The sequence below is a fragment of the Ammospiza caudacuta genome, unplaced genomic scaffold (assembly GCF_027887145.1).
Source record: "Ammospiza caudacuta isolate bAmmCau1 unplaced genomic scaffold, bAmmCau1.pri scaffold_39, whole genome shotgun sequence".
NCBI lineage: Eukaryota > Metazoa > Chordata > Aves > Passeriformes > Passerellidae > Ammospiza > Ammospiza caudacuta.
This window is the reverse complement of record NW_026683124.1, coordinates 4,207,640-4,234,334: the sequence shown is the minus strand read 5'-3', so window position 1 is coordinate 4,234,334 and position 26,695 is coordinate 4,207,640. Positions and strand designations below refer to the sequence as shown.

The 26,695-nt window shown below is 48.9% G+C and overlaps 1 protein-coding gene across 1 annotated transcript; it reads left to right on the top strand.

The window, feature by feature from the left end:
* Positions 1 to 432: 432 nt before the first annotated feature.
* On the top strand, positions 433 to 26,053 carry LOC131571855 (olfactory receptor 5V1-like). The gene is made up of 2 exons (XM_058824610.1): positions 433 to 1,341; positions 25,913 to 26,053. Exons 1-2 carry the CDS (start codon positions 601 to 603, stop codon positions 26,051 to 26,053), a joined length of 882 nt encoding a protein of 293 aa, XP_058680593.1. The 5' UTR covers positions 433 to 600.
* Positions 26,054 to 26,695: the final 642 nt, after the last annotated feature.

Below are 26,695 nucleotides of genomic sequence, written 5' to 3'. Positions count from 1 at the left end.
CTCTTGGTTCATTTTTGAAAAAATAAATAATTTGATCTCAGCTCTGAATAAAGCAAGCAGTGACAGAAGTCAGCAGGCAGTGACCCCTCACAGGCAGTGTCAATATCACTTCTCCAGCCTCCTCCGCGTTGCTCTGACGTTGCCATCAGAGCCTGCAGAGCCAGAGCTGCCCCTGGGCAGTGCCAGAGCTGGGAGGGGTCTGCAGGGCAGAGCTGAGCCCCCAGGGCTGGGCTGGGCTCTGGCAGCACTGGCAGGGCCCAGCCCTGGGCACAGGGAAGCAGCTGCTGGCAGGGACAGCTCCAGGCAGCAGAGCCCTGGGCAGGCAGTGGGGGGAAAGTGCCCCCAAGCTGTGCTGGGATATTTAAAGTCCTCTCCAAACCCAGCTGTTCCATGATTACTTTTCTTACAGATCCCCATGCCAAGGCAGTGCAACTGTCCAACAGCAGCTCCATCAGCCACTTCCTCCTGCTGGCATTGGCAGACACGCGGCAGCTGCAGCTCCTGCACTTCTGCCTCTTGCTGGGCATCTCCCTGGCTGCCCTCCTGGCCAACGGCCTCATCATCAGTGCCGTAGCCTGCAGCCACCACCTGCACACACCCATGTTCTTCTTCCTGCTCAACCTGGCCCTCGCTGACCTGGGCTCCATCTGCACCACTGTCCCCAAAGCCATGCACAATTCCCTCTGGGACACCAGGGACATCTCCTACAAAGGATGTGCTGTACAGCTATTTCTGTTTGTCTTCTTCATTGGAGCAGAGCTTTCCCTCCTGACCGTGATGTGCTATGACCGCTATGTGTCCATCTGCAAACCCCTGCACTACGGGACCCTCCTGGGCAGCAGAGCTTGTGCCCACATGGCAGCAGCTGCCTGGGCCAGTGCCTTTCTCAATGCTCTCGTCCACACGGCCAATACATTTTCCCTGCCCCTGTGCCATGGCAATGCCCTGGGCCAGTTCTTCTGTGAAATCCCACATATCCTCAAACTCTCCTGCTCACATTTAAACTTCAGGGAACTTGAGCTTCTTGTTGTTACGGTCTTTTTGGTGTTTGGTTGTTTTGTGTTCATTGTTTTCTCCTATGTGCAGATCTTCAGGGCCGTGCTGAGAATCCCCTCTGAGCAGGGACGGCACAAAGCCTTTTCCACCTGCCTCCCTCACCTGGCCGTGGTCTCCCTCTTTGTAAGCACTGGTATATTTTCCTACTTAAAGCCCCCCTCCATGTCCTCCCCATCCCTGGATCTGACCCTGTCAGTTCTGTACTCGGTAGTGACTCCAGCCTTGAACCCCCTCATCTACAGCCTGAGGAACCAGGAGCTCAAGGCTGCCGTGTGGAGACTAATGGCTGGATGCATTCAGAAAGACTAAATTAGATGACAATTTTTGCAAATCACTTGCAATAAAAGTCATCTTAGATAGCTCTTGTTGGTTTTCTTGCTGTTTTTTTTCCCCCCTTGATTATAGTTTTTTCATATTTTCCAAAAGAAAAGTCACAGTTCGTTCCATTTCACATTTTGTGTATCTCAAGAGTTCCTGTGGCCACAGACTGTGTCAAGGATGGTCTGCAATCTTGGTGATTTTAAATGAACTAAAGGATCTCCCAGCAGTTTTCTGCAGAGATGCCCTTTAGTTGCCTTCACTGGAGCTGCAGCAGCAATGTCTATGTGCAGAGATGGGGCAGATCAGGGCAGAGATGGGGCAGATCAGGGCTGGCCCAGCAGCTGTGCCCAGCAGCAGCAGCACTTGGTGTTGCCAGTGCTGCTGCCGTGGCCCTGCCCCGCTGCCCTGGTGGCCCTGGTGTTGCTGCAGGGCCTGAGTGCTCTCGGGGCCGGGCACAGCCCTGGGGGTGGCAGTGCCGGGGCTGCAGCAGGGACAGGCCATGGGCACTGCTGGGGCAGCGCTGACGCCTCAGCCCAGGGTCTGGGGGCTCCAGGCTCCTTGCCCAGGCCCTCTCAAGAACACACCCAGGCCAATGCTCAGAACAGCAAAGTCCCATGAGCAGCCCATTGCTGTTGGTGTGGGGACATGTTCGAGAGGCAAAAATGCCATCAGCCCCTGGGGCCAGCATGGCTGGAGGACACCAGGGAAACCACTCAGCTTTGTCCGGGCCTCTGCACTCAGCCAGAAAGTTTGTTCCCATCAGCTGGGAGTTTCCTGTCCCACTGCAGACGCTGTTGCTCAGAGCCAGGGCTGCCTGGCAGCCACCCCCAAACTGCCCTGAGCATTTCCTTTGTGGCACCTTTGCTTTCTTTACTCTGTCTGGCGCAAATTTCTTCCTGTTGCCCACCCCTGTTCCCTCCCCTGCAAACAGCCAATCCCTGTTTGCCCTTTCCTCTCTGGCCCCACTTCCCATTGCAGTTCCTGACTTGGCACCATGGGAATGTCCCTTGGGCAGCAGGATCATCCTGCAAGTGCTGCAGGAATTGTCTGCAGGCTCCTGCAGTGCCTGGTGCTGCTCCCTTGCCAGAGGCACCCCACACCAGGGGAGCACATCTGGGCTGCTCTGTCTGGCTCTGGGGCTCCCTGTTCTGGGCACTGAGGAGGAGCTGCAGAGGCTCTGCAGGACTGACAGGATGGGCTTTGGGGCTGGCAGGAGAAGCTGAGGGACCTGGGCTGCTGGAGCTCCTGAAGAAGAGGCCCAGGACTCCTCCTGCAACTGCTCCAAGGGTGGTTCCAGAGAATCACAGAATCAGCAAGGCTGGATAAGGCCTTGGTGATCATGCAGTCCAACCTGTGCCCTGGCACTGCCTTGTCTCCCCTGAGCCTTCTCTTCTCCAGGATAAACAACCCCAGTTCCCTAAGCCATTCCTCAAAGCTCTTGTGTTCCAGACCCCTCCACAACCTTGTTGCCCTTCTCTGGAAATGCTGCAGCCCCTCCATGTCCTTCCTAAACTGGGGAGCCCAGAACTGGACACAGCATTTAAGGGGCTGCCCAAGCAGTGCTGAGCACAAGGGAAGAATCCCTGCCCTGCTCCTGCTGGCCACACCATTCCTGATCCAGGCCAGGAGCCATTGGCCTTCTTGGCCACCTGGGCACACTTCTGGCTCATGTCCAGCCTTCTGTCCGTCAGTCCCTGCAGGTCCCTTTCTGCCTGGCTGCTCTCCAGCCACTCTGTCCCCAGCCTGTAGCGCTGCAGGGGTTGTTGTGGCCAAAGTGCAGGACCCAGCATTTAGACTTCTTAAACCTCACGTTGTTTGATTGGGGCCCTGGATCCAGCCTGTCCAGGGCCCTGTGCAGAGCCCTCCTACCCTCCAGCACATCAACACTCCCAGAGAACTTGGTGTCACCACGGTTCCACAAGGCCCCAGAGTGTCCCAATGGTCTCCATGATTCCATGAGGCCTCCCAGTGTCACAATGTTCCTTTTGGTTCCCTGGCATCCCTTGGTGTCACAGTCTCACCATGTCCCCCAAGGCCCTGTAGTGTCACAATGGATCCTTGGTTCCACGAGGTCTGGCAGTGCAGCAATGCTCTCCTTGGTTCCATAGTGTCACAATGGCCTCTTGGTCCCAAGCGCCACCATGGTGTCAAACATGTTTCTTTCATTCCAGGAATCCCTGAGGAGCAGCACTGACCTTTTGGTCCCATGGGGCCCTGCAGTGTCACAGTGGCTCCATCATGACACCATGTCCTGCCCTGTCACAAATCTCTGCATGGTTCCACAAGGCCCTGCCGGGTCACAGTGGCCTCTGTGGTTCCAGCAGGACCCAGACTGTCACCATGGATTCCTTGCTTCCATTCTGCCCCACAGTGTCACAATGGCCCCTTGGCTCTGTGCTGCCATGTCACACACAGTGTCACCATAGTCGTCTTAGTGCCACCAGGCCCCACAATGTCACAATGGCCCCTTGCTTCCTCAGGGCCCTGCAGTGCCACAATCATCAGAGAATCAACCAGGCTGCAAAAGGCCTTGGAGAGCTTCAAGTCCAACCTGGGACCCAACACCACCTTGTCACCCAGGCCATGGCACTGAATTCCACAACCAGTCTTTCCTTATACACTTCTAGGGACAGTGACTCACTCACCTCCCTGGGCAGCCCATTCCAATGCCGAATCACCCTTTGTGTGAAGAATATTTACTAATGTCCAGTCTAAACGTCCCCTGGGGCAGCTGAAGGCTGTGTCCTCTCTTCTTGTCGCTGTTCTCTGGGAAAAAAGCCCAACCCTGACCTGACTGCACCCTCCTGTCAGGGAGTTGTAGAGAGTGATGAGGTCTCCCCTGAGCCTCCTCTTCTCCAGGATAAACAACCCCAGCTCCCTCAGCCGCTCCTCACTGGACTTGTGCTCCAGACCCCTCACCAGCTTTGTTGCCCTTCTCTGGACACGCTCCAGCCCCCCCATGTCTTTCCTTAACTTGGAGACCCAGAACTGGACACAGCATTCGAGGTGCTACCAAACCAGCACTGAGGACAGGGGATGAATCACTGCCCTGGTCCTGCTGGCCACACCATTCCTGATCCATAGGAGTGCCAGGTGTATGATGAGGGAAATGGTGGGGAGGGGGTGAAGGCAAAGTGTTCCTAATTGTCAGCCATGAAGGGTCTTTATTTTCATATCTATGCAGCTGCATTAGAAGGTGCTGGAGGACATTGCTGATATGGACATTGCTGATACCAAAGTATAAACAAGAAATGAAAACTTAACAGGAGAGACAAATTCTATCTGCATTGTTTTCAATATAGGATATTCACTTTGAATACACTTCTGAAATGGAATTAATCACAGAAGGACTGAGAATCTAAATGTTCCCAGAAGCTTTTTTTGTTCGGGTGTTTTGAACAAATGTTTATGAGCTTTTCTCACTGAATTTCTGAACTGAAGAGTTCAAGAAAGATGAGGCTGCTGGAGGAATAAGATCCATGAGCAACATCCAAGTGGCTGAGGATCCATCCCCATCTGAGCAGCAATGAACAGAAATGGGCACAGCTTTGTGGCTGCCCCAGCTCCGGGATGGGCCCTGGGCCTGGAGCAGGAGCAGCTCTTGAGGGCCCCAAGGCCAGGGCTCTTGTGCTGCCCTGTGCAGATGGGATGGCAGCAGGGGCTGCAGAGCTCTCAGCACCTCAGCCCGAGGGGAGCAGGGCAGCCAGGGAGCCTCCTTTGGCCTTGGCCAAGCACCTTCCCCCATGGTGGGGCTGAGTCCTGTGGCAGCTGCAGCTGCTGCTGTGCCCTTGCCAGGGGCTGAGGCCGTGGGGCAGTGCCCAGAGCAGCCTGGCCTGAGAAGAGCTGTGGGGCCAGAGCCAGCTGGGCTGGGCTGGGGAGAGGCCCTTGGTGCTGCCCAGAGCTCAGGGCAGCTGGCAGATCTTGCAGGGAGCTGGGCTGGGCTCCGAGAGCCTGGCCCAGAAACCATCAGTGTCCATCTCAGCCTGGCTGAGCGTGCAGGGGCAGGACTCAGACCAGGCCTTGTGGGGCAGGGCCAGCACCTGTGCAAGGCATTGCAAACAGGCAAGTGGCCCAGAGAGGAGGCTGCTCTGTGCCCTTGGTGGCATGGACAGAGCAGGGAGGGGGCCCAGGACATTTGTCAGCGCCAGCCTCTGTGCCCATGCATTGGCAGCCCTGGCTGCTGAGCCCAGCTTTGGCCTGGGCTGAGTTTGGCTGTGTCCCAGCTCCATCCTCCTGCGGGGCTCAGGGCCTGTTCCCGGCCATGGCCAGCCCGGGCTGTCTCTCTGCTGGCCCAGAGGCCGGCAGAGCCTGGGGCAGGGCGGTCTGTGCAGCCCCACAGGTGCCCCGGGCTCTGCAGGAGCTGGCAGAGGCTGCCCAGCAGGGAGGCCATGGGGCACAGAGCCCCAAGGCTGCTGTGGGCACCACGGCACAGGGGCCGTTCCCAGCTGCAATGCTCCTGGCCTGGGCTGGGCCTGCACAGGGGCTGGGCCACCATGGCTGGGCCAGCACAGGGCCACAAAGGGGCCACGCAGCCGCTGCCGGGGCTGACAGCAAGGCCAGGCACACACAAGCAATTGCTGAGCATGGCCTGCACTGGCCAGGCCTGACTGTGCCAAAGGCAGAGCTCAGCTGCCCTTGGGGGCTGCAGGAACAGTCCAGAGCCCAAAGAGCCTCCATGGCTGTGCTGGAGACCAAGGCTGCAGGAGGGAAATGCAGGGCTGCTGCGAGATGGGGAGGGCATTGAATTCCAGCACACACCTCAGCTCTCTGATGATCCCGGCACCATGCTGGGCCCTGTTTCAGACTGGAGCAGAGCAGATGTTAATGGGACAGGAGCCCTGCAGGGCTGTCAGGGACCTGCAGCTTGCAAGGCACTCTGCTCTCCCTCAGGTGCTCTCTGAGAGATCCAATCTCAGCTGGGCACCTTTGGGCCCTAGTGGCACTGCCTGTTCATAGGCACAGAACTGATGTCTGCCTGGAAAGGGGCACAGGTTTTAGTATCTGTTAGTTTCATAATATACTAGAAAATCTTTATTATCTGAATCATTTGAGTACTTTTAAAAAATGGCAAAATTTTCTCACCAGGAACGGGGATTTCCTGGAGATCTACTCGATACTTCTACTGATGGCAAAAGACGAAATACTGATATTTCCCTCTTCCTTTGCCATTAACATTCAGTCTAATATTTCATGACTCTCTTCCTTCAGGTGTTTCCAGTTCTCCAGTTTAAACGGCCACGTCAAAGGATGTCTCTTCATTTAGAGAAGCTCTATCTATGTCCTTCCTGCTGCTCCCAGATTTCCTCCTGCAACTATTCTCTGATCATTCCAATGCATCTCCTTTAACAGGTTTCATGCTTTGAGCATCAGGGAGTTGCCCAATCTTTCAGAAGTTTAAATAACTCCTTAGTCTGCATCTTAGTTGTAGGGTATTTTTTTGTTTTTTTTTTTTTTTTTTTAATATCACGTTTTCTTATGCCTTTGTCTGAAATTCTTCCTGTATGGGAATCCCTTGTGGATGGTGGACATGTCAGATATCACTGGGATGTCACAAGAAGAGGGAAGGGTTTTGATATTTCTTAAATTTTATCATGTTCATATTTTTTATGTTGGCCACAAAGAGAAACCTTTCTGTGCCTCTGAGTCTCACCAGTTCCTGACCCCTCAAAGGAAACAAACCTGATGAGTTGTGGTTCCCACTCCAGTGTATGCACTTTGACCTCCCTCCATAGCCAGAGCAGAGCTCCCTTGTCCCAGAAAGTCCCTGGCAATGCAGGGATGAAGGAAACAGGACAGGCTGTGGGAATCAGAGGCAGGGAAGAGCCAGGGAGAAGAATGACTTTTGCATTTGATGGAGCTGTGCCTTGCCTTGGCTTTGTTGGCTGGCAATAAATGAACAGCCCTCTGTGTCTTGGGCATCTCCTTCTCCAAGGAAAGCAGGTGGGAGCTGGAGCCAAGGAGCTGAAAGCTGCAGGTGCAGCCTGGGCTGGAGGGAGCTCAGATTTGCACAAGGCTGCTCTGAGTGCCAGGGCTGGGATGGGGGAAATGGTGGGGTGGGGGTAGGGACAGAGTCTGATTGATTGTCAGCCATGAAGGGTCTTGACTTTCATATCTATTCAAACTGCATGAGGAGGTACTTGGATTCAGTGTCAATTTGAGATTGCACATATCAATGAATTAACAGGAAAAAACTCTAAACCAAATCTAAAAAATATTTTCTCACTGTCTCTTTAAATATTATGAGTTCGCTTGGAATATACTACTGAGATCTACTTAACTACAAATTTTTGGAAACTGAAATCAAATTATTCCCAGAGGCTTGGCTTGTTAAGGTGTTCTGAATGTTACTGAGCCCTGGGACACTGAATTCCTGCACTGAAGAGCTGAAGGCTGAACAAGCCTCAGCTCTGCTTTGTTCTGGTTGTGGTTTTGTAGCCTCTTGTTTTCCTGTTTGGTAGTTGTTGGGGTTTGGTTTGATTAGAATGGGGCCAATGTGGAGGGGGGCAGCCTGGGGAGGGGAGCAGGGGCTCAGCCCATGGCAGGGTTGCTTGGTTTGGTTTGGTTTGGTTTGGTTTGGTTTGGTTTGGTTTGGTTTGGTTTGGTTGAGATGGGGGCCAGGGCCAGGGCCTGCTGCTTCTTTGTTGACTGGAAAAGAAAGAGGAGGTTCCTGGACATTTCCATCTTTAACATTTGTGTTTCACACAGACGTGTTCAGTATCTCAGTGGTTTAACAGATTGTCACTTACACGAAAAAGTTTTACTTTTTAAAATTCTTCTCATCTCAAATTACAACAGACATTCAGTAACATAAAACACTTCTCAAAGCATTGACTTGAGCCATTCAACTTCACAAATTCTAAGCCTGTTCCATTTAATATTAATCAAAATTTGCAGGAGCACAGAAACAGAAGAAGACACAGAAAGATAGAAAGGCAAAAAGATGCAGAGAAGCACACACACAGTTACCAACTCCTGGATTCCAGCACTGTTCAGGTGGAAATGCCAAGAGGAGGTAGGGTCAAGATGTGTGCTTGCCTTATGGTCAGTCTTCAATACCACTTGGTCTCCCTGGGCCCTTCCTTCAGGTGGGCCTTGGGCTCATTTGGTCCCTTTAGGAGCTGGGCTGGGGCTGCAGAGGTGGCTGTGGAGCATTGCCTTTGCTGTGCCAGGGACTGGCAGCCACTGCTGGGCTGGGATAGAGGCTCTGGGGGGATTGGGGTTCCAGGGCAGGTCAAGGCTGGACCTGCCCCTTCCTCCCTCACACATGAAATGTTTTGAGCCAAAAATCTCCTCCAGTCTGTCACAACAGGCAATGTTGGAGGTGGAACCCCAGTTCTGGCCATGGGCACCTGAAAGAGAACGGCAGTTCTTTTCCATAAGAAGGAAAGCACAGAGCCCCAGTGTTTGGAAGGCTGGTGAGAGCCTCACAAGGCCTAGGCCAGCTAGACCTGTCAGGAATGGTAGATTTTGTCTGGGAGCAGTCTTTGTATTTAGGGAATTTTGGAGGTGAAAACACAATCTCGGCCATGGACACCTGGAGAAGCAGGACATTTTTTTCTCATAGGAAGGAGAGTACAGAGCCTTCCCCAGCATTCTGGGGACAGATAGGCAGTGACCCTCGTGAAACCACTGCAAGACAGATTTGTCCTGGTAATGTTCCTATGGGAGCAATCCCTGGATATAAGGAAATTTGGAAGTGAAATCCCAATTCTGGCCATGGGTTCCTGGAGGAAAAGGACAGTTCTTTTCCATTGGGAAGAAAAGCATGGAGCCCCAGTGTTTCAGCAGAGGATGAGAAGAGACCCTCAACATGCCAAGGTCAGCTGGACCAGTCAAACAGTTCCCAGGAAGGCAAACCATCCAGACCTATTCTGTGTTCCCATGGTTTTATGGGGCCCCACAGTATCAAAATGGCCCCTTGATTACAAGATATGAAGGCTCACAATGGACCCTTAGTTTGATGGCGTCCCACAATGTCACAATGGCCACCAGGTTCCGGAAGACCCTGAGGTGTCACAATGGTCCCAATGATTCCATGAGGCCTTGCAGTGTCACAATGGTCTCCTTTGGTTCCCCAGTGTCACAATGGAGCACTGATGACACGAGGCCCTGCAATGTCACAATGGCCCTTTAATTCCATGCAGCCCAGCAGTGTCACAAAGGCCTCTTGGTTTCAAGAGGTCCCACAGTATCACAATGGTCCTCTTGGTTCTGTGGTGTCCAACAGGGTCCCAGTGGTCTCACTGTTCCATGAGGCCTCACAGTGTTGCAATGTTTTGCTCATTCCATGAGGCCTTACAGTGTCACAGTGGCCCCTTTGTTCCATGAGGCTGTGAGGTGTCTTAATCGTCTCTCCATGATTCCATGGTGCCCCACAGTGTCACAGAGGTCCTTTGGCTCCATGGGGTCTCACAGTGTCGCATTGCCCCCTTGGTTCCATGACACCCCAAAGTGTAATAATGGGCTTCACAGTTCCATGAGGCCCTGTGGTGTCACAAATGGATCCTTGGTTTGATGGGACCTCTCAGTGTCACAATGATCCTGACGTTCCATGGAGCCCAACAGTATCAAAATGATCCCCTTGGTTTTATGAGGCCCAGCAAAGTCACCAGGGTCCCTTGGTGTCACAGGCCCCACAGTGTCACAATGGTCTCTTGGTGTCACAGGCCCCACCGTGTCACAATGTTCCTTTGGTCTCACAAGGCCCCACAGTGTCACAATGGTCCCTTGGTCTCACAGGGCCCCACAGTGTCACAATGATCCCTTGGTCTCACAGGGCCCCACAGTGTCACAATGATCCCTTGGTCTCACGGGGCCCCACGGTGTCACAATGGTCCCTTGGTCTCACAGGGCCCCACAGTGTCACAATGGTTCCTGTGGAGAGATTTATTAATAATTGGTTAGCTGAGAAAGGCCACGCTGAAATAATGCCGCTGGTTAAGCTGAAAGAGAAAAGCCAGCAGTCAGCAAGCTAAAAGGAAAGGTCAGCAGTGACCTTGCTGCAACATGAGGAAAGGGAGTAGAGATATTCCTGAATATATCCTGAGAATATGTAGAAAGTATCAAAAGTAGAACCATAGGAATGTAGAAGTAGGCGTAGATGCTGATATGTAAGCTGACCAATCCTGAGCTCAACTTTTGCAATATGTATGAAGCTTATTATTAACTGTATTTAACCCGCCGTACTGATCAATAAAATTGGGCCTATGATGATCAACGGATGTCTGGGTCTCCTTCCTTCGACAAATGGTGGAGAATGCGGGCATAACCGAATCTCTACCCTTTTTCTCGGATTAAAAGAAAAAGGGATTACGCCACGGTCGGGAAGTTGGGTTTGGGTCCCCCTGCAGCAGGGACGGTGCCGGAATTTGAAGCACCCTTAAGGTTCACAACGGTGGACTTAAGCCAATACGTGCCGCCGGAGCCTGGAGAGCTGCAACAGCGCTGATTAATAGGTATGGATAGGCAAGCGGCATATGATTTATTTACCAACTATTTAGAGCGGCGTGGGATAAAGGGGATAGATTTAAAAAAGGAGTTACCAGGGTTATTAGCCTATGGCCATGCTAAGGGTATTTTTCCTAACCCTCATACAGTTCATGAGCTAACAGAGTGGAAGAAGTTTGGGGAAATATTGTGGGATACAGTGTTGGACGATGATAAGTCAGCAAAGAAATTCGGGAAGTTATGGCGGGTGGTGTATAACACGTTACTGCAGCAGGTCTCTGAGAGAAAGGCAGCAGAAAGGGCAACAGAAGCTTATAGGAGGAATATAGGGTATGGTCGTGAGGATGATCCCCTGGCACCTTCTGTAACTAAGATACTTATGCCTAAGGGTCACCAGGAAAGTAGTGTGGAAGATTTTCCTATAGGCGCAGTGGAACCGTCTGCACCTTTCCTGTCTGAGGGGGAGGGCGAGTCGGATGGTGGGGGTAAGAGCAAACCAGCTTTGCCTCCGCTACCGGCTTCGGGAGGGTCGGATGGTGGGGGTGTGAGCAAGCCAGCTTTGCCTCCGCTACCGGCTTCGGGCGGGTCGGACGGTGGGAGTGGGAGCAAGCCAGCTTCGCCTCCGCCGTCAGCCTTGCCTCCGCCGCTTCCCCTCAATGAGCCGGCTCCGGTTACAGCTTCGGCGGGGGGGCTGATTGCCCCCCGCGGGCCGTCTCAGCCTGAGCCGGCTCCGGTTTCACTGTCGGCTCCAGCGGGGGGGCCGCTTCCCCTGCTTCCCCCGCGCGAGCCAGCCTCTGCTTCACTGCCTTCCCCGTGCAAAAACTCGGTGCCTGCACCGAAGCGCCAGCAGCATAACACCCTTAAAGAGCCAGATCCCATCCCAGGGGCACACCGTGATCCATGGGGGGAGATGGCTAAACAGAGGAGGGAAGCTTGGGCTGGTTTGGCGAAAGAAGTAATGCAAATGGGGGATGGTGAGGCAGTGGAAATAGCTTCTAGTCTTGCATGCCCAGTTACATACACACCACGCTATGATGCACAGGGGAACCTTACGCATAATATAGCAGAATATACTCCCTTAGATTGGAAGCTGTTAACTCAGCTACGTTCTACGGTTAGTCAGTTTGGAGTAAAAAGTGAACCTGTTAAGCAAATGCTAGATTATCTTTTTAATACTCAGGTTTTATGTCCTAATGATTTAAGAGGAATAGCTCGATTGATATTCACTCAGCATCAGCAGTTACTATTTAATGCCCATTGGCAAGCGTTGGTGAACGAATCGGTTGCTGTACAACGAGCCCAGGGAGACCCACTACAGGGGGTAACAGTAAAGGAGCTGATGGGCTTAGAGGCATTTTTACGTACAGAGGCACAGATGATAACGGGAGAAGATAAACTTAGGGAGTCTATGTGGTTAGTGCGTGCTGCAATAGACATGGTTAAAGAGCCAGGAGGGTTACCGGTTTATATGGGCATTAAACAAGGTAGAGAAGAATAATTTGGGAATTTTATCGATAGAACAGCTACTGCTATAGATCGGGCTGGTGTTGCAGGGCGCTATTGAAGTAGTGTGCTTTGCAAAATAGCAATCCAGCAACCCAAAGAGTGTTAGCTGCTTTAGGGGCAAATTGGGCTATTGAGGAAGCATTAGAGTGAATGGCATTAATGCCAACAGCTTCACAGGCATTTATAGTAGAAGCCTTAAAGGAATTAGGATTAGGGTTGCAAAAGCATAGTCTACTCAGAGTCAGGTGTTAGCTGCTCTTGCTCCTCTCCGAAGAGGCTAACTGGCAGTCACGTAAAGAGGCTCGAGACCATTCATCAAGTGTTACCGATGTGGCAATGAGGGACAGACACAAGTTGCCGCCTGACATCGGAGACACCAGCTGCTGCCGTGACATCACTGCTACCTCCTGTCTGCAACCCGCAACAACAGGGAGCCTCGGCTTGGACTTATCAGCAGCAGTAGACGTCACACTAATGACGAATCGGCCTGAGAGGATACCCACTGGAGTAAAGGGTCCTCTTATATTAAATGGACAAACATGTGGAGCATTATTGCTGGGACGTTCTTCTATAACTATGTTGGGATTATTTGTTTTGCCTGGTGTTATCGATGCAGACTTTACTGGGGAAATACAAATCATGGCTTACACCCTTTATCCTCCGATTAAAATTACAAAAGGACAACGCATTGCACAATTGGTACCACTGTCACAAATGACATCAGGAATACAATCATTTACGGGACAAACACGGGATGAAAAAGGTTTTGGCTCTACTGGTGTTACACTTTTAACTGTGGATTTACAAAATAGACCAAAGCAAAAGCTTGGAATTACTTATGGGCATCAAAGCATTACCCTTTATGGATTATTGGATACAGGAGCAGATACTAGCATCATTTCTCCAGAAGCATGGCCACAACACTGGCCTCTATTTCCCTCATCAAACATGCTCACAGGAGTGGGAGGATTTACACTGGCAAGCAGGTCGCCGTCTTTGTCTGTGTGTATTGAGAATCAACAAATATCTGCTGTGTTTTCAATTGTTCAACTGCCTCCTACAGTTTCTTGTTTAATTGGAAGGGACATTTTAACACAATTGGGAGTGGTGTTAACTAATCAGCACCCTTTGGGGTAATTGCCATTGCTTGGACTTTCCCCATTCCACTCACCTGGAAAACAGATACACCGGTGGTGGTTAAGCAATGGCCATTAAAAGGGGGAGAGTCTTATGCATGCCCATGAATTGGTACAGGAACAATATACAAAAGGGCACCTACGACTATCTACAAGCCCTTGGAATACACCTATTTTTGTAATCAAAAAGAAATCAGGGAAATATCGTTTGATACACAATTTGAGGGCTGTGAATGACCAAATGGAACCAATGGGAGCTTTACAGCCTGGTCTTCCAAATCCAGCTATGATTACAGAACACTGGCCACTTTTAATTTTTGACCTAAAGGATTGTTTTTTCACTATTGGCCTGCATCCTGATGACATGAAGAGATTTGCTTTCACTTTACCAGCAATAAATCGTGGAGAACCGGATAAAAGATTTGAATGGACATCTCTTCCGCAGGGCATGCGCAACTCTCCCACTTTATGTCAGCTTTATGTTGATGCTGCATTACAGCCACTACGTCGCAAATGGCCAGCAGCTATAATATATCATTACATGGACTATTTTGTTTGCACAGCAACAGCCATTCTCCTCTTTACAGATTGAAACCATTAAAAATACTCTTGCTGCATATTCACTTGTTATTGCTACAGAGAAAATTCAGGCTACAAAGCCCTGGAAATATTTGGGATGGACTCTGATGGATCAAATAGTAATACCACAAAAATTGGAATTACAATTGGACATTAAAACTTTACATGATGCACAGAAGTTGCTGGGAGACTTACAGTGGCTGAAGCCTATTGTGGGAATACCAAATCATTTACTAGAAGCCCTACGGCCTTTGTTGAGAGGCGTGGACCCTACTACTCCTGTACACCTGACAAAGGAGCATCATCTTGCCTTGCAGCAAATTAGTAACTGTGTACAGCAAGGGTATGTGTCTCGTCGACAACTCGACCACCCCATCGACCTTACTATCTGGAATAGCCCTTGCCACTTGCTTGGTGCTCTCTCTCAGTTGCAAAAGAAAATGGGGGAGATACGGGTCTTGGAATGGTTATCACCACCACTACAGCATAAGAAAACAATATCTTCAAAAATTGAACAATTGGCTGCATTAATCAAAAAGGGGCGTCTCAGAATTCTTGAAGTGGATGGTAGAGAACCTGCTACTATTAGATTGCCTATGGAAAAAGAAACCTTGGACTGGTACTTGATTAATTCAAAGAATTTACAAGAAGCATTATTAATGTCACCTGCTAAAGTAGAGACTAGTAAATTAGTGCCTAGAGTTTTGCAATGGATGACAGAATGGAACTGGATTACTCGACCTTTGAGAGAAGAACGCCCCATAGAAGGAGCTATTACAGCCTTTACAGATGCAGGAAAGAAATCAAGGCATGCTGCTGTTACCTGGCAAGAAAAGGGACAATGGAAGCATCAACTCCTCACAGCAGACCCTGCAGATAGCTTACAAACTCTGGAATTGTTAGCAGTAGTATGGGCGGTGTCCAACTTACAGGAGCCTTTAAATGTGGTCACAGACTCTATGTATGTTGCAGGAGTAGCCAAACGAATAGAGGAAGCAGCAATTAAGGAAGTGAATAATAAACGATTGTATGAGTTACTGATACAGTTAAGGAAGGCTTTACGAGAAAGAAATGCAGCATATTCTGTGATTCATATTAGGAGTCATAAATGGTCTGAAGGTTTAGGAGAAGGGAATGAACGTGCAGATAAATTGGTTACCCTACCCATTGATAATTCTTGTCCTATTGACAAGCACACATTGGCCAGAGAAGCACATAGTAGATATCATCAAAATGCAAGAGGTTTAGCAAAACACTTTGAGCTGAGTTTGTCAGAAGCCAAGGCCATTGTCAGAGCATGTCCAACATGTAGTTATCATAATGGTGGGATAGGTCTAGGCATCGGGGTAAATCCTCGAGGTTTAGAAATAAATGAGAAATGGCAAATGGATGTTACACACATAGCCAGATTTGGTAAAGTCAAGCATGTGCACGTCACCATAGATACATATAGTCATTACATATGGGCTACGGCTCAGGCAGGAGAGAAAGCTACACATGTTATCAGACACCTGTTAAGTTGTTTCGCTGTTATGGGAGTTCCAAAGAGTATTAAAACCGATAATGGTCCAGGTTATGTAAGTGCTAGGGTTCGGAAATTTTTGAATCAGTGGTCTGTTAAGCATGTGACAGGTATTCCACACTCTCCTACTGGACAGGCAATAGTGGAAAGAGCAAACAGTACCCTTAAGCAGTATATTGAAAAACATCAAGATTTGGCAGATCCACAGGCATGTTTGTCTAAGGTTTTGTATGTGATTAACCATTTATGCATTTTTGGGGAAGATGATACCCCCCCTGCAATGAAACATCATCCGAGGTCAGGTCAGGAAAATACTAAGGAAACAGAGGTCTGGGTTAAGTATAAGAACCCGAGTACAGGATTATGGGAAAAACCTGCAAAAGTATTATATTGGGGTCGGGGGTATCTTTGTGTTTCCTCACCTACAGGGCCTTTGTGGGTGCCTGCTAAGTGGACTAAACCTGTCTTTGATGCAGCCTCTGGTGGATCGCCTCACGGAGGAGGACAGGGAGCGACTGGGGAAGAAACTGCTTCTAGTCCTACAGCCACTACTGTTACAATTGAAGGGGTACTCGGAAGCGTTGGACAGAACACTGACACGTCACTATCGGACAGCCCAGGAGCTGATTGGTTTTATTGACTCATTATCAACTTTTCATTTAACGAATCCAGCGAAACTACATTGTCTTGACTGTTACAATCCACATTGTGCTGCCTGGATAGCTCTACGTTGTGGGGGTTGTGAAAGAACTTTTTGGATAGAACAATCACTATTGTGGGATTTGTGGTGTCATACTTGTGAACAAGAGCACACGTGGGGTAAAAGTTGGCAAGATGAATTAAGGAGACAAACAGGGCAAAATGCATATATAGCTTTAAATCTTTATGAGTCTCCTGAACAGAAAATTCTTGCTTATTATCGATGGGAACTACAATGTATTGTGAATAGAATTAAGGTTCAAAGTAAATCACGTATAGTTTCTATAAGGTGTAGGAAATTAGTGCCTTTAACACAGCATTCAATTGTAGGACCCTTCAAAGGGGATCCTGATAGAGCATTAGATTGCTGCATTGACAAGTTGCAAAAATTGAGTTTGCAAGTGGCAGGACCAGTGAGATCAGGAGCAGCAAGATTAAAGACAGATAAGAAAAAGAAGGCAAAAGGGGAAGGGTCTCATTTGAATAAGGGTATCAGTGATTGCTAATTAATTTTCTATGATTAGAACACTTCTACAGTTGTGGGATCCTCGGGAAGATATAGTTGTTGAGGAGGATAACGAACAAGAACTACGATTACGAAATAAGATACACCTTGTGTTAAAGAGAGACCTTGAGCTGTTAGCCTCATACAGTAAAAAGGCAGAAGAGGCTTTGCGATCACCACCATTGAATTGGTTGCTTTGGATTGAAGAACCACAATTTCATACTGGTCCTTACTTATATTCACTTCCTTGTTACGTTTGCAAAAGGGATAATGATAAATGCTATGCATGGGTAGCTTTGCATTGTGCAGATTGTAATCAGGTTTATTGGTATTCACAGAGGTCAGTAGATTATTTATGGTGTAAACCTTGTTCTGGAAAGTGGATTCGAAATTATTTCTGGGTTAGAGCTCTTGAACAAAGTACTGGCCTGCCAGGACGGACAGGATTACAGCTTTTTGAGAGTGCAGAACAAGTGATTATAGCATATCTTAGGTGGAAGTTGCAGGAAAACCTTAGAGTATTTGAAATTACTAAAGCCTCACGCATCATAGCAGCTCGCTGTAAAGCTGATTTGCCTTCAAACTTATCTCATGCTATACCTGTGAGCAAGGATGCTGATTTAGAATTAGATCAGTATATTCAAAAATTAACTCAGCCTTACAATAGACAATCTAACAAACCAGGGAAAAGACAGCGAAGAAAGGAAAAACAACGCAAGCAGAAGGAAGAAAGGGAGAAGCAAAGCAAGCAGAAAGAAAAATGAGGCTTGTTCTTGTTATACTGCTCAATGCTGTAGCAAGTGAAGCAGTAGGAATAACACACTTTAGTCAACGAAGGGAAAATTTATGGGTGACACTTGCTAATCAAACTAACCAATCATCACTTTGTCTTAGTCTTGGAGGAGTCACTAACCCATTTCAAACATGCCTGGTGGGACTTCCGGTGTGGTCTCCTGGAGAATTTTGCAGTTTGATAAACAACCAAACCTTATGTATGTCTAACATGTCAAACATCACATTGCCGGTGCAACAAGGGTATACTGCAGGTCAGAGTGATGGCTATCGTCAATGCTTACTAATCCAATCACTTAACACCTCTTTGCATTCTCCTCCTGAGGAACTGGATCTTTTTGGAAGTACAAATGCCAGCGTATCTAACACTACAGCTGGTGGATGGTTTAGCTTCAGACTTTTGGGTGCTCAGAATTTAAACCAACCTAAAGAAACATGGGCCACCCTAGATTCATCCCTGAATGTGAGCGAATTCTCTCCACAGCATTACAATCAGTGTAATGGCACAAATATCACAGCACCAATGAAATTACCCACAGGAATATTTTTGATTTGTGGAGACAGGGCGTGGAATGGCATACCAGCTAAACCACAGGGTGGACCCTGTTATTTGGGAAAATTGTCACTGTTTCACCCTAATGTGTCCTTGCTAATGCAGCTGAGTCAAAATTCAAACAGGAAAAAACGCAGCATACATGACTTAGACTGCAGCAAGATAGGAGATCCACGGTTTTGGGGCACATTCAAACAGGTGGTGGTTTCAACTATCTTGCCAGGAGGATCTGCCAATAAAGCTATGAATTTAGCAAAACAATTAGGATGCTGGGCAAGGGATGAGTTGAACAAGACATCACAAATTCTAGACATGTTAACTGCAGATGTGCAAAGTGTTAACCATGCTGTTTTGCAGAGTAGAGCTGCTGTATATTTTTTGCTCTTAGCACAAGGGCATGGATGTGAAGAGTTTGAGGGAATGTGTTGCATGAATCTGTCTGATCATTCGGTGTCCATTCACTCTAAGATAAAAGAATTGCAACAGGGACTTCACAAACTTAAGGAAGAAGACGGTTTAGGAATTGACGAATGGCTTAAAGGCCTAGGACTTGGACCGTGGCTGAGGAACCTTGTGATCTATGCTATAGGCCTGCTGGGTGTAATCTTACTGTTTTTGCTTGTTTTGCCTTGTATCTTTAACTGTATTCAAAACATGGTCAGCCGTACAATAGCAAAAACATGGCAAACTAATCTCCTTGCGCAAGAAGAAAACGGGGGAAATGTGGAGAGATTTATTAATAATTGGTTAGCTGAGAAAGGCCACGCTGAAATAATGCCGCTGGTTAAGCTGAAAGAGAAAAGCCAGCAGTCAGCAAGCTAAAAGGAAAGGTCAGCAGTGACCTTGCTGCAACATGAGGAAAGGGAGTAGAGATATTCCTGAATATATCCTGAGAATATGTAGAAAGTATCAAAAGTAGGAATGTAGAAGTAGGCGTAGATGCTGATATGTAAGCTGACCAATCCTGAGCTCAACTTTTGCAATATGTATGAAGCTTATTATTAACTGTATTTAACCCGCCGTACTGATCAATAAAATTGGGCCTATGATGATCAACGGATGTCTGGGTCTCCTTCCTTCGACAGGTTCCATGGTTCCATGGCCCTGCACTGCTGCTTTCCCCCCTCCCCTTCTCAGGCCGCCCTGCCAGCTGAGAAATGCTCATTGGGCCTTGGCCTTGGCCAGCAGCCCCTGGGCTCAGCTCCTCTGCAGCTCATCACAAACACTGTCTGCTCCAGGCACTGCTGCTGCCCAACCAGCTCCTGCTTTCTTTAGCAGCAGCCCTGGGAACTGTTTTTGTTCCCTCAGTGGCACAACATCCCTGTTCTCACCCTGCCAAAGAAAGCTGTTGGTGCCAAGTGCGGCCAGGATGAGCCATTGCTGGGACTGCAGCCCCTCTCTTGGGGCCCTGCACAAAGCACTCCAAAATGAGCCCTTGGAGCTCTCCTGGGTCAGAGACTGCCTCTGAGTGGGGCCTCTCCCAGCCGGGAACTCTCCCGTTTGCTGCACTCGGGGATCCTAAACAATGACGGAGCCTGGGCTGATCCCCCCACTCCTCCAGGCTCAACCCTTCGCCTCTGGGGAGATGCCAAAGGATCCACAGGGAGCATTCCCTGCCCTCAGGGGAATTGCTCACAGGTGCCTTGCACTGACTCTTGGTGTCTGTGCACACAGGAGTGCCTGTGCTGGGGAAATGTGGCAGAAATGCTGCATTCTGAGGGCTTGGAGTGCCTTGCATAGCTGCGTCAGTCAGGCCTGTAAGTGAGGTCAAGCCATGAGGTCTAAGCTAAGTCAAATGCTTCTAAGAGTTGTTCTTTTGCTACATTATGTTAAATATAACTTATAAGCTAAGTTGAATATTGTTAAGTTTTCTTCCTCTGTTAAATTTCTAACATAGGTTTTAAGTTAGGTTAAATACTGTTAAGTGCTGTTCATTTGCTAAATTGTGTAGTTGACTGTATCAGTTAAAATTAAGGTATGAGATAAGTCCTGTTAAGTGTGAGCCCTGTTAAGCTTTTAGGCCATATTCCTTTTATCCTTGCCCTCACTGTCCTTGTTTCTCACACACACACAGGGACTGTTCTCGGTTCATTTCTGGTTTGATTGCCTGGATTCTGTTTGGTTTTGTTGTTGCTTTGTTGCCTTGGTGTGCCTGAAGTGTCCCCTCAGGAGCAGAGTGACTCTTGCCAAGGAACTTTGTGCTGCTTGAAATAAACAGGGCCAGGAGACTTCTTCTCCTTTTAATGCCTTTACTATAAGTGATCAGCTCAGGATTGGGCAGCTCGGCGGGGCTGCAGTCCCCGTCGTCTCTCCCAGGGCAACTCAGAGGAGGAGGACGACATGCGCAGCTTTGTCCACCAGGGGCAGAGCTGGGGGTCCGCTCCTCGTGGGAGCCTTTAGGGCATCAACACCCTCCGATGTTGGATTGGTCTCAGTCTCACTTCCTCCCAGACCCGGCCCGGGGGCTCTCGAACGCAGGGTGAGGAACAACGAAGGTTTTCAGCATCTCTGCAGGCCCAGCATGTTAGTGTTCAAAACGACGTAATCACGGGGGATTATATGCGGTGCTTTTTATTAAGAGCTCTGGGAATCGGGGTATATTCGACCCAAATCTGACTCCGACCATACATCCGAAATGATCATGTTTTATACTCTATTGTTACATAACTTTCATGTTAATTATTAAACTTATATTGTTCTATTGTATACATAAATTTAGCCCCTCTCTGAATTTCCAACATAGTTTCTCACTATTCTTCTTATGGTTATATAATAATTACATTTAATTACTAAAGAATCATCACATCTAACAATTATATAATTTATCATACTGCTTACACAGGTGCAGTTGGTCTGGGAAAGCACAAAGCCCAACATTTTAGATTCTACCTTTAACTTTTTCCAGGGTTCCACTATCAAGCACTCCGCTCCTCACGTCCAGACATCACTCCAATCTCTCAACTCTGAGCTGGCTCGTTGCTTTTGGAGTTTTCTCAGTGCATTCGGAGCAAGGGTCCCACACAGCATGAAACAAACAGGGCCAGGAGACTTCTTCTTCTTTTAATGCCTTTACTATAAGTGATCAGCTCAGGATTGGGCGGCTTGGCGGGGCTGCAGTCCCCGTCGTCTCTCCCAGGGCGACTCAGAGGATGAGGACGACATGCGCAGCTTTGTCCACCAGGGGCAGAGCTGGGGGTCCGGTCCTCGTGGGAGCCTTTGGGGCATCAACACCCTCCGATGTTGGATTGGTCTCAGTCTCACTTCCTCCCAGACCCGGCCCGGGGGCTCTCGAACACAGGCTGAGGAACAACGAAGGTTTTCAGCATCTCTGCAGGCCCTGCACTCCACTCCTCTTATCCAGACATCACTCCAATCTCTCAACTCTGAGGTGGTTCGTTGCTTTTGGGGTTTTCTCAGCGCATTCGGAGCAGGGGTCCCACACAGCATGCTGGTCCTTGGAGTATTTTGCACATCTCTCCCCTCCAAAGTCTCTTCTCCTCGCTGTTCGGGAGGTCCCCACCCTTCACTGTCTCAGAGCGGGGCCATTACCTCGCCCCAGCCAGGGCTTTCACTGATACAAAAACAACCATTAACAACAGCGACCCGTAACTACCATAACACAGGCAGAACCCCAGCAGCAACAGTGGGAACCTTTTTCTCACAGAAAAAATCAACAGAATTTTTGTTCATAACAGTCCCCCCTCTTTCTCTTTGATCGAGCTCAAATTTTAAGCTCGCATCAACTCACAATTTTTTGATTCGTGGGTTTCCTATTTAATTTCTTGAATTGACTGTAAATTTCCTGTGCACTTTGGTAATCACGGTTACTTAACTTTGTCACTTTCCTTGGTTTCTTTAGGTTGGTCTGCACGGCAAATGCTGTTTTAGTGAAACAGATAAATAAGCACAGTAAAAAGAGCAATCCTCCAAGTACACACACAGTGAGGAAAACTACTCTTCCCCACACATCCTTTTTGAAAATCTCCGTGTTCTCCCACCCACTGGAATCAAGTGTTTTGGGTCCAAAAATGAGAAATTTGTAACAAAAAAAAAAAAAAAAAGGGGGGGAATTTGGGTCCAAAAAGGGGAAATTTGGGACTAAAAAGGGAAATTTGGGTTCAAAAAATGGAGAATTTGGGGCCAAGAATGGAGAATTTGGGCTGAAAATGGGAGAATTAGGGTCCAAAAGAGGGAAATTTGTACCAAAAAAGGAGAATTCAGGTCTAAAAGGGGAACTTGGGTGCTCAGGTGGGAAGATTGGGCTCCACAAGGGAAATTTGGGCTGAAAAAGGGGAAAATTTGGGCTCAAAAAGGAGAATTTGGGTCTAAAAGGGGAATTTGGGTGCTCAGGTGAGAAGTCTGGATCTAAAAAAGGGGAATTTTAGTCTAAAAAAGGGAAAAATTGGACCAAAGAAGGGGAATTTGAAGCCAAAAAGGGAAATTGGGGACTGAAAAAGGAGAATTTGTGTCAAGGAAGGGAAAGTTTGGGACTAAAAATGGGAATTTGGGTGCTCAGGTGGGAAGTTTGGGGTCAAAAATGGGAATTTGGGGGATTTTGGGTGTCCCAAGGGGGGAATTTGGGGGATTTTGGAGAATTTGGGGGATTTGGGGTGTCCTGAGGGGGGATTTGGCGGAATTTGAGGCATTTTGATGGCACTTCGGCCATAATAATCCCCTGTACCGATACAAGCTGGGGATGGAGTGGCTGGATAGTGCCCAGGTGGAAAGGGACCTGGGGGTGCTGGTTGACAGTCGATTGAATATGAGCCAGCAATGTGCCCAGGTAGCCAAGAGGGCCAATGCCATCCTGGCCAGTATCAGAAATGGTATGGCCAGCAGGAACAGAGAGGTCATTCTTCCCCTGTACTCGGCACTGGTGAGGCCTCACTTGGAGTACTGTATCCAGTTCTGGGCCCCTCACTTTAAGAGGGACGTTGAGTTACTTGAGCGTGTCCAGAGGAGAGCAACGAAACTAATAAGGGGCTTGGAACACAAGCCATATGAAGAGCGACTGAGGGAGCTGGGGTTGTTCAGCCTGGAGAAAAGGAGACTAAGGGGTGACCTCATCACTCTCTACAACTTCCTGAAGGGTGGCTGTAGTGAGCTGGGGGTCGGCCTCTTTCTCCGGGCGACAACGGATAGAACAAGAGGACACAGTCTCAAGTTGCGTCAAGCTAGATGTAAGTTAGAAGTAAGAAGGAAATACTTCACAGAAAGAGTGGTCAGAAACTGGAATCATTTACCCAGTGAGGTGGTAGAGGCATCATCCCTTGAAGAATTTAAAAAAAGACTGGATGTGGCACTTGCTGCCATGATCTAGCTGAACAGTTAGAACATCGGCTGGACTAGATGATCTTATAGGTCTCTTCCAGTCTTGAAAATTCTGTGATTCTGTGATTCTGTGATTTTGGGGAAGTTTGGGTTTCCTGAGAGGGGAATTTTGGGGGAATTTGGGGGGAATTCATGGGAATTTGGGTGTCCTGAGGAGGAAATTTGGAGGATTTTGGGGGGATTTGTGGTGTCCTGAGGGATAATTCAGGGGATTTTGGGGAATTTGAGGGAATTTGGGAGGGTTTTGGGGGAATTTGAGGGACTTTGGGGTGTCCTGAGGGGGATTTTGGGGGAGTTTGGATGTCTTGAGGGGGGAATTTGGGGAAGAATTTGGGGCATTTTGGGAGAACTTGGGGGATTTGGGGCATTCTGAGGGGGAATTTGGGGGGGAATTTGAGGGAATTTGGGTGTCCTAAGGGGATTTTTAGTGGGATTCAGGTTGTCCTGAGGATGGAATTTGGGAAATTTTGGGGAAATTGGGGGAATTTTAGGGAAATTTGTTGGAGTTTATTTATGGGAATTTGGGGGATTTTGGGGGGAATTTGGGCATCCTGAGGGGGAAATTTGGGGCATTTTGGGGGAGTTTGGGTGTTCTGAGGGAGAATTTGGGCGATTTTGGATGTTCTGAGGGGGAGTTTGGGGGGAATTTGGGGATTTTGAGGGATTTTAGGTGTCCTGGGGGGGGGGGATTTGGGAGAATTTGGGGGTTCTGAGAGGGAATTTTGGGGGATTTGAGAGGAATTTGGGGGATTTTTGTTGTCCTGATGGGGGAATTTGGGTTACTTTGGGGAATTTTGAGGATTTTGGGTTTCCTGAGGGGGAATTTTGGGGGAATTTGGGTGTCCTGAGGGGGGAATTTGGGGGAATTTTGAGGAATTTGGGGGATCTGGGGAGAAATTTCGAGGATTTTGAGGGAATTTGTGGAAGTTTGGGAGGAATTTGGGGGATTTGGGGTGTTCTGGGGGGGAATTTGGGGATTTTGGGGGAAATTGAGACATTTTGGGTGTCCTGAGTGTGGATTTTTGAGGCAATTTGGGGGAAATCTGGGGAATTTTTGGTTTCCTGAGGGGGGAATTTGGGGTGTCCTGAGGGGGAAATGGAGGGATTTTGGGGGGAATTTATGGGAATTTGGGTGTCTTAAGGGGGATTTTGGGGATTTTGGGGGGAATTTGGGGGATTTTGGGGAGTTTGTGGATTTTGGGGAAATTTGGGGGATCCTGAGGGGGAAATTTGGGAGATTTTGGGGAAATTGGGGGATTTGGGGCATTTTGGGGCATTTTGGGTGTCCTGAGGGGGGAATTTGGGGAAATTTGGGGAGATTTTTGTGGATTTTGGGTGTCCTGAGGGGAAATTTGGGGGATTTTGGAGGAATTTGGGGGAGAATCTGGGGAATTTTGGAGGATTTTTCATGTCCTGAGGGGGAATTTGGGGGAATTTAGAGGATTTGTGGATTTTGAGGGATTTGGGGGAATTTGGAAAATTTGGGGCATCCTGAGGGGGGATTTGGGGCCATTTTGGGGGATTTTTGGTTTCCTGAGGGAGGAATTTGGGGAAATGTGGAGAATTTTGGGCATTTTGGGTGTCCTGAGAGGGGAATTTGGGGATTTTGGGGGAGTTTGGGTTTCCTGAGGGGGGATTTGAGGGATTTTGGGGGAATTTGAGGCATTTTGGGGGAATTTTGGTTTCCTGAGGGAGGAATTTGTGGATTTTGGGGGAATTTGGGAGATTTTTGTTGTCCTGATGGGGAATTTGGGTTATTTTGGAGAATTTTGGGGGAATTTGGGAGTCCTGAGGGGATAATTGGGGAAATTTGGAGAATTTGGGAGGAAATTTGGAGGATTTGGGGGGAATTTGGGGCATTTTGGGTGTCCTGAGGGGGAATTTGTGGATTTTGGGGCAATTTGGGGGATCCTGAGGGGGAAATTTGGGAGATTTTGAGGAAATTGGGGAATTTGGGGGAAATTTGGGGCATTTAGGAAGATTTTAGGGTGTCCTGAGGGGAAATTTGGGGATTTTGGGGGAATCTGGGGGATTTTGGGTGTCCTGAGGGGCAGTTTGAGAGATTTTGGGGAGAATTTGAGGGGGGGATTTGGGGGGGACTCTGATGGGGGAATCTGGGCGATTTTGGGGGAATTTGGAGGATTTTTATGGGGAATTTGGGGCATTTTGGGGGAATTTGGGGCATTTTGGGGATCCTGAGGGGGAATTTGGGGCATTTGGGGGGGAATTTGTGGGATTTTGAGTGTCCTGAGGTGGCAGTTTTGGGATTTTGGAGGAATTTTGGGGTGTCCTGAGGGGGGAATTTGGCGGGAAATTTCGGGTGTCCTGAGGAGAGGAATTTGGAGGGGGGGAGTTTTAAGGATTTTGGGGGGATTTTGGGGAGTTTGCTTGTCCTGAGGGGGGATTTGGGATAATTTGTGGGATTTTGTGGGATTTTTTAGGATTCTGTGTAATTTTCCCCTCAGAAAGTGTCCCCGGCTGGGCTCCCCACACGCTCGGCCCACCCCGCCCGCTTCTCCCCCGGTGACAAATTCTCGCGGCACCGCCTGGCCCTGAAACGGAGATTCGAGGTCCTGCCCACCCAGCGGGGCCGGGCCCTTCTCTGAGGGACCCCAAAAACCCCCCAAAAAAACCCCAAATCCCCCCAAAAACCCCCGGTGGAGGAGATGGAGCTCAGTCAAACGCGCTGAGCTGAACTCGATGGGAGGGAGGGGTTAAACAGGGGGAAATTGCGAATATTAAAGGATTTGGGAGCTCGGAGGTGTCTGAGTGTTGGTGGTCAAAGAAATTTGGGGTTTTTTCGTTGTTTTGGGGGGTTTTTGGGGTGTGGGAGGGAATTAATGGCGATCTGTGGGGCGCGGGGGATGATGGGAGTTGGAGGCGCGGATATAATGAAGATGTGGGCGCGGGTATAATGGGGCTCAACGGGGCGCGGGGGATGATGGGAGATGTGGGCGCGGGGGATGATGGGAGATGTAGGCGCGGGTATAGTAGGGATCTATAGGCCGTGAGGGATGATGGGAGTTGTATGTGCGCGTATGATAGAGCTCTAAAGGGCTCAGGGGATGATGGGAGTTGTATGAACGGATATAATAGGGATCTAGGGGCGCGGGGGATGATGGGAGTTGGAGGCCTGTGTATAAGGGGGCTCAATGGAGCGCGGGGTATGATGGGAGATGTATGCATGGATTAATAGGGATCTATGGGGCCCAGGGGATGATGGGTGTTGTATGCACGGATATAATAGG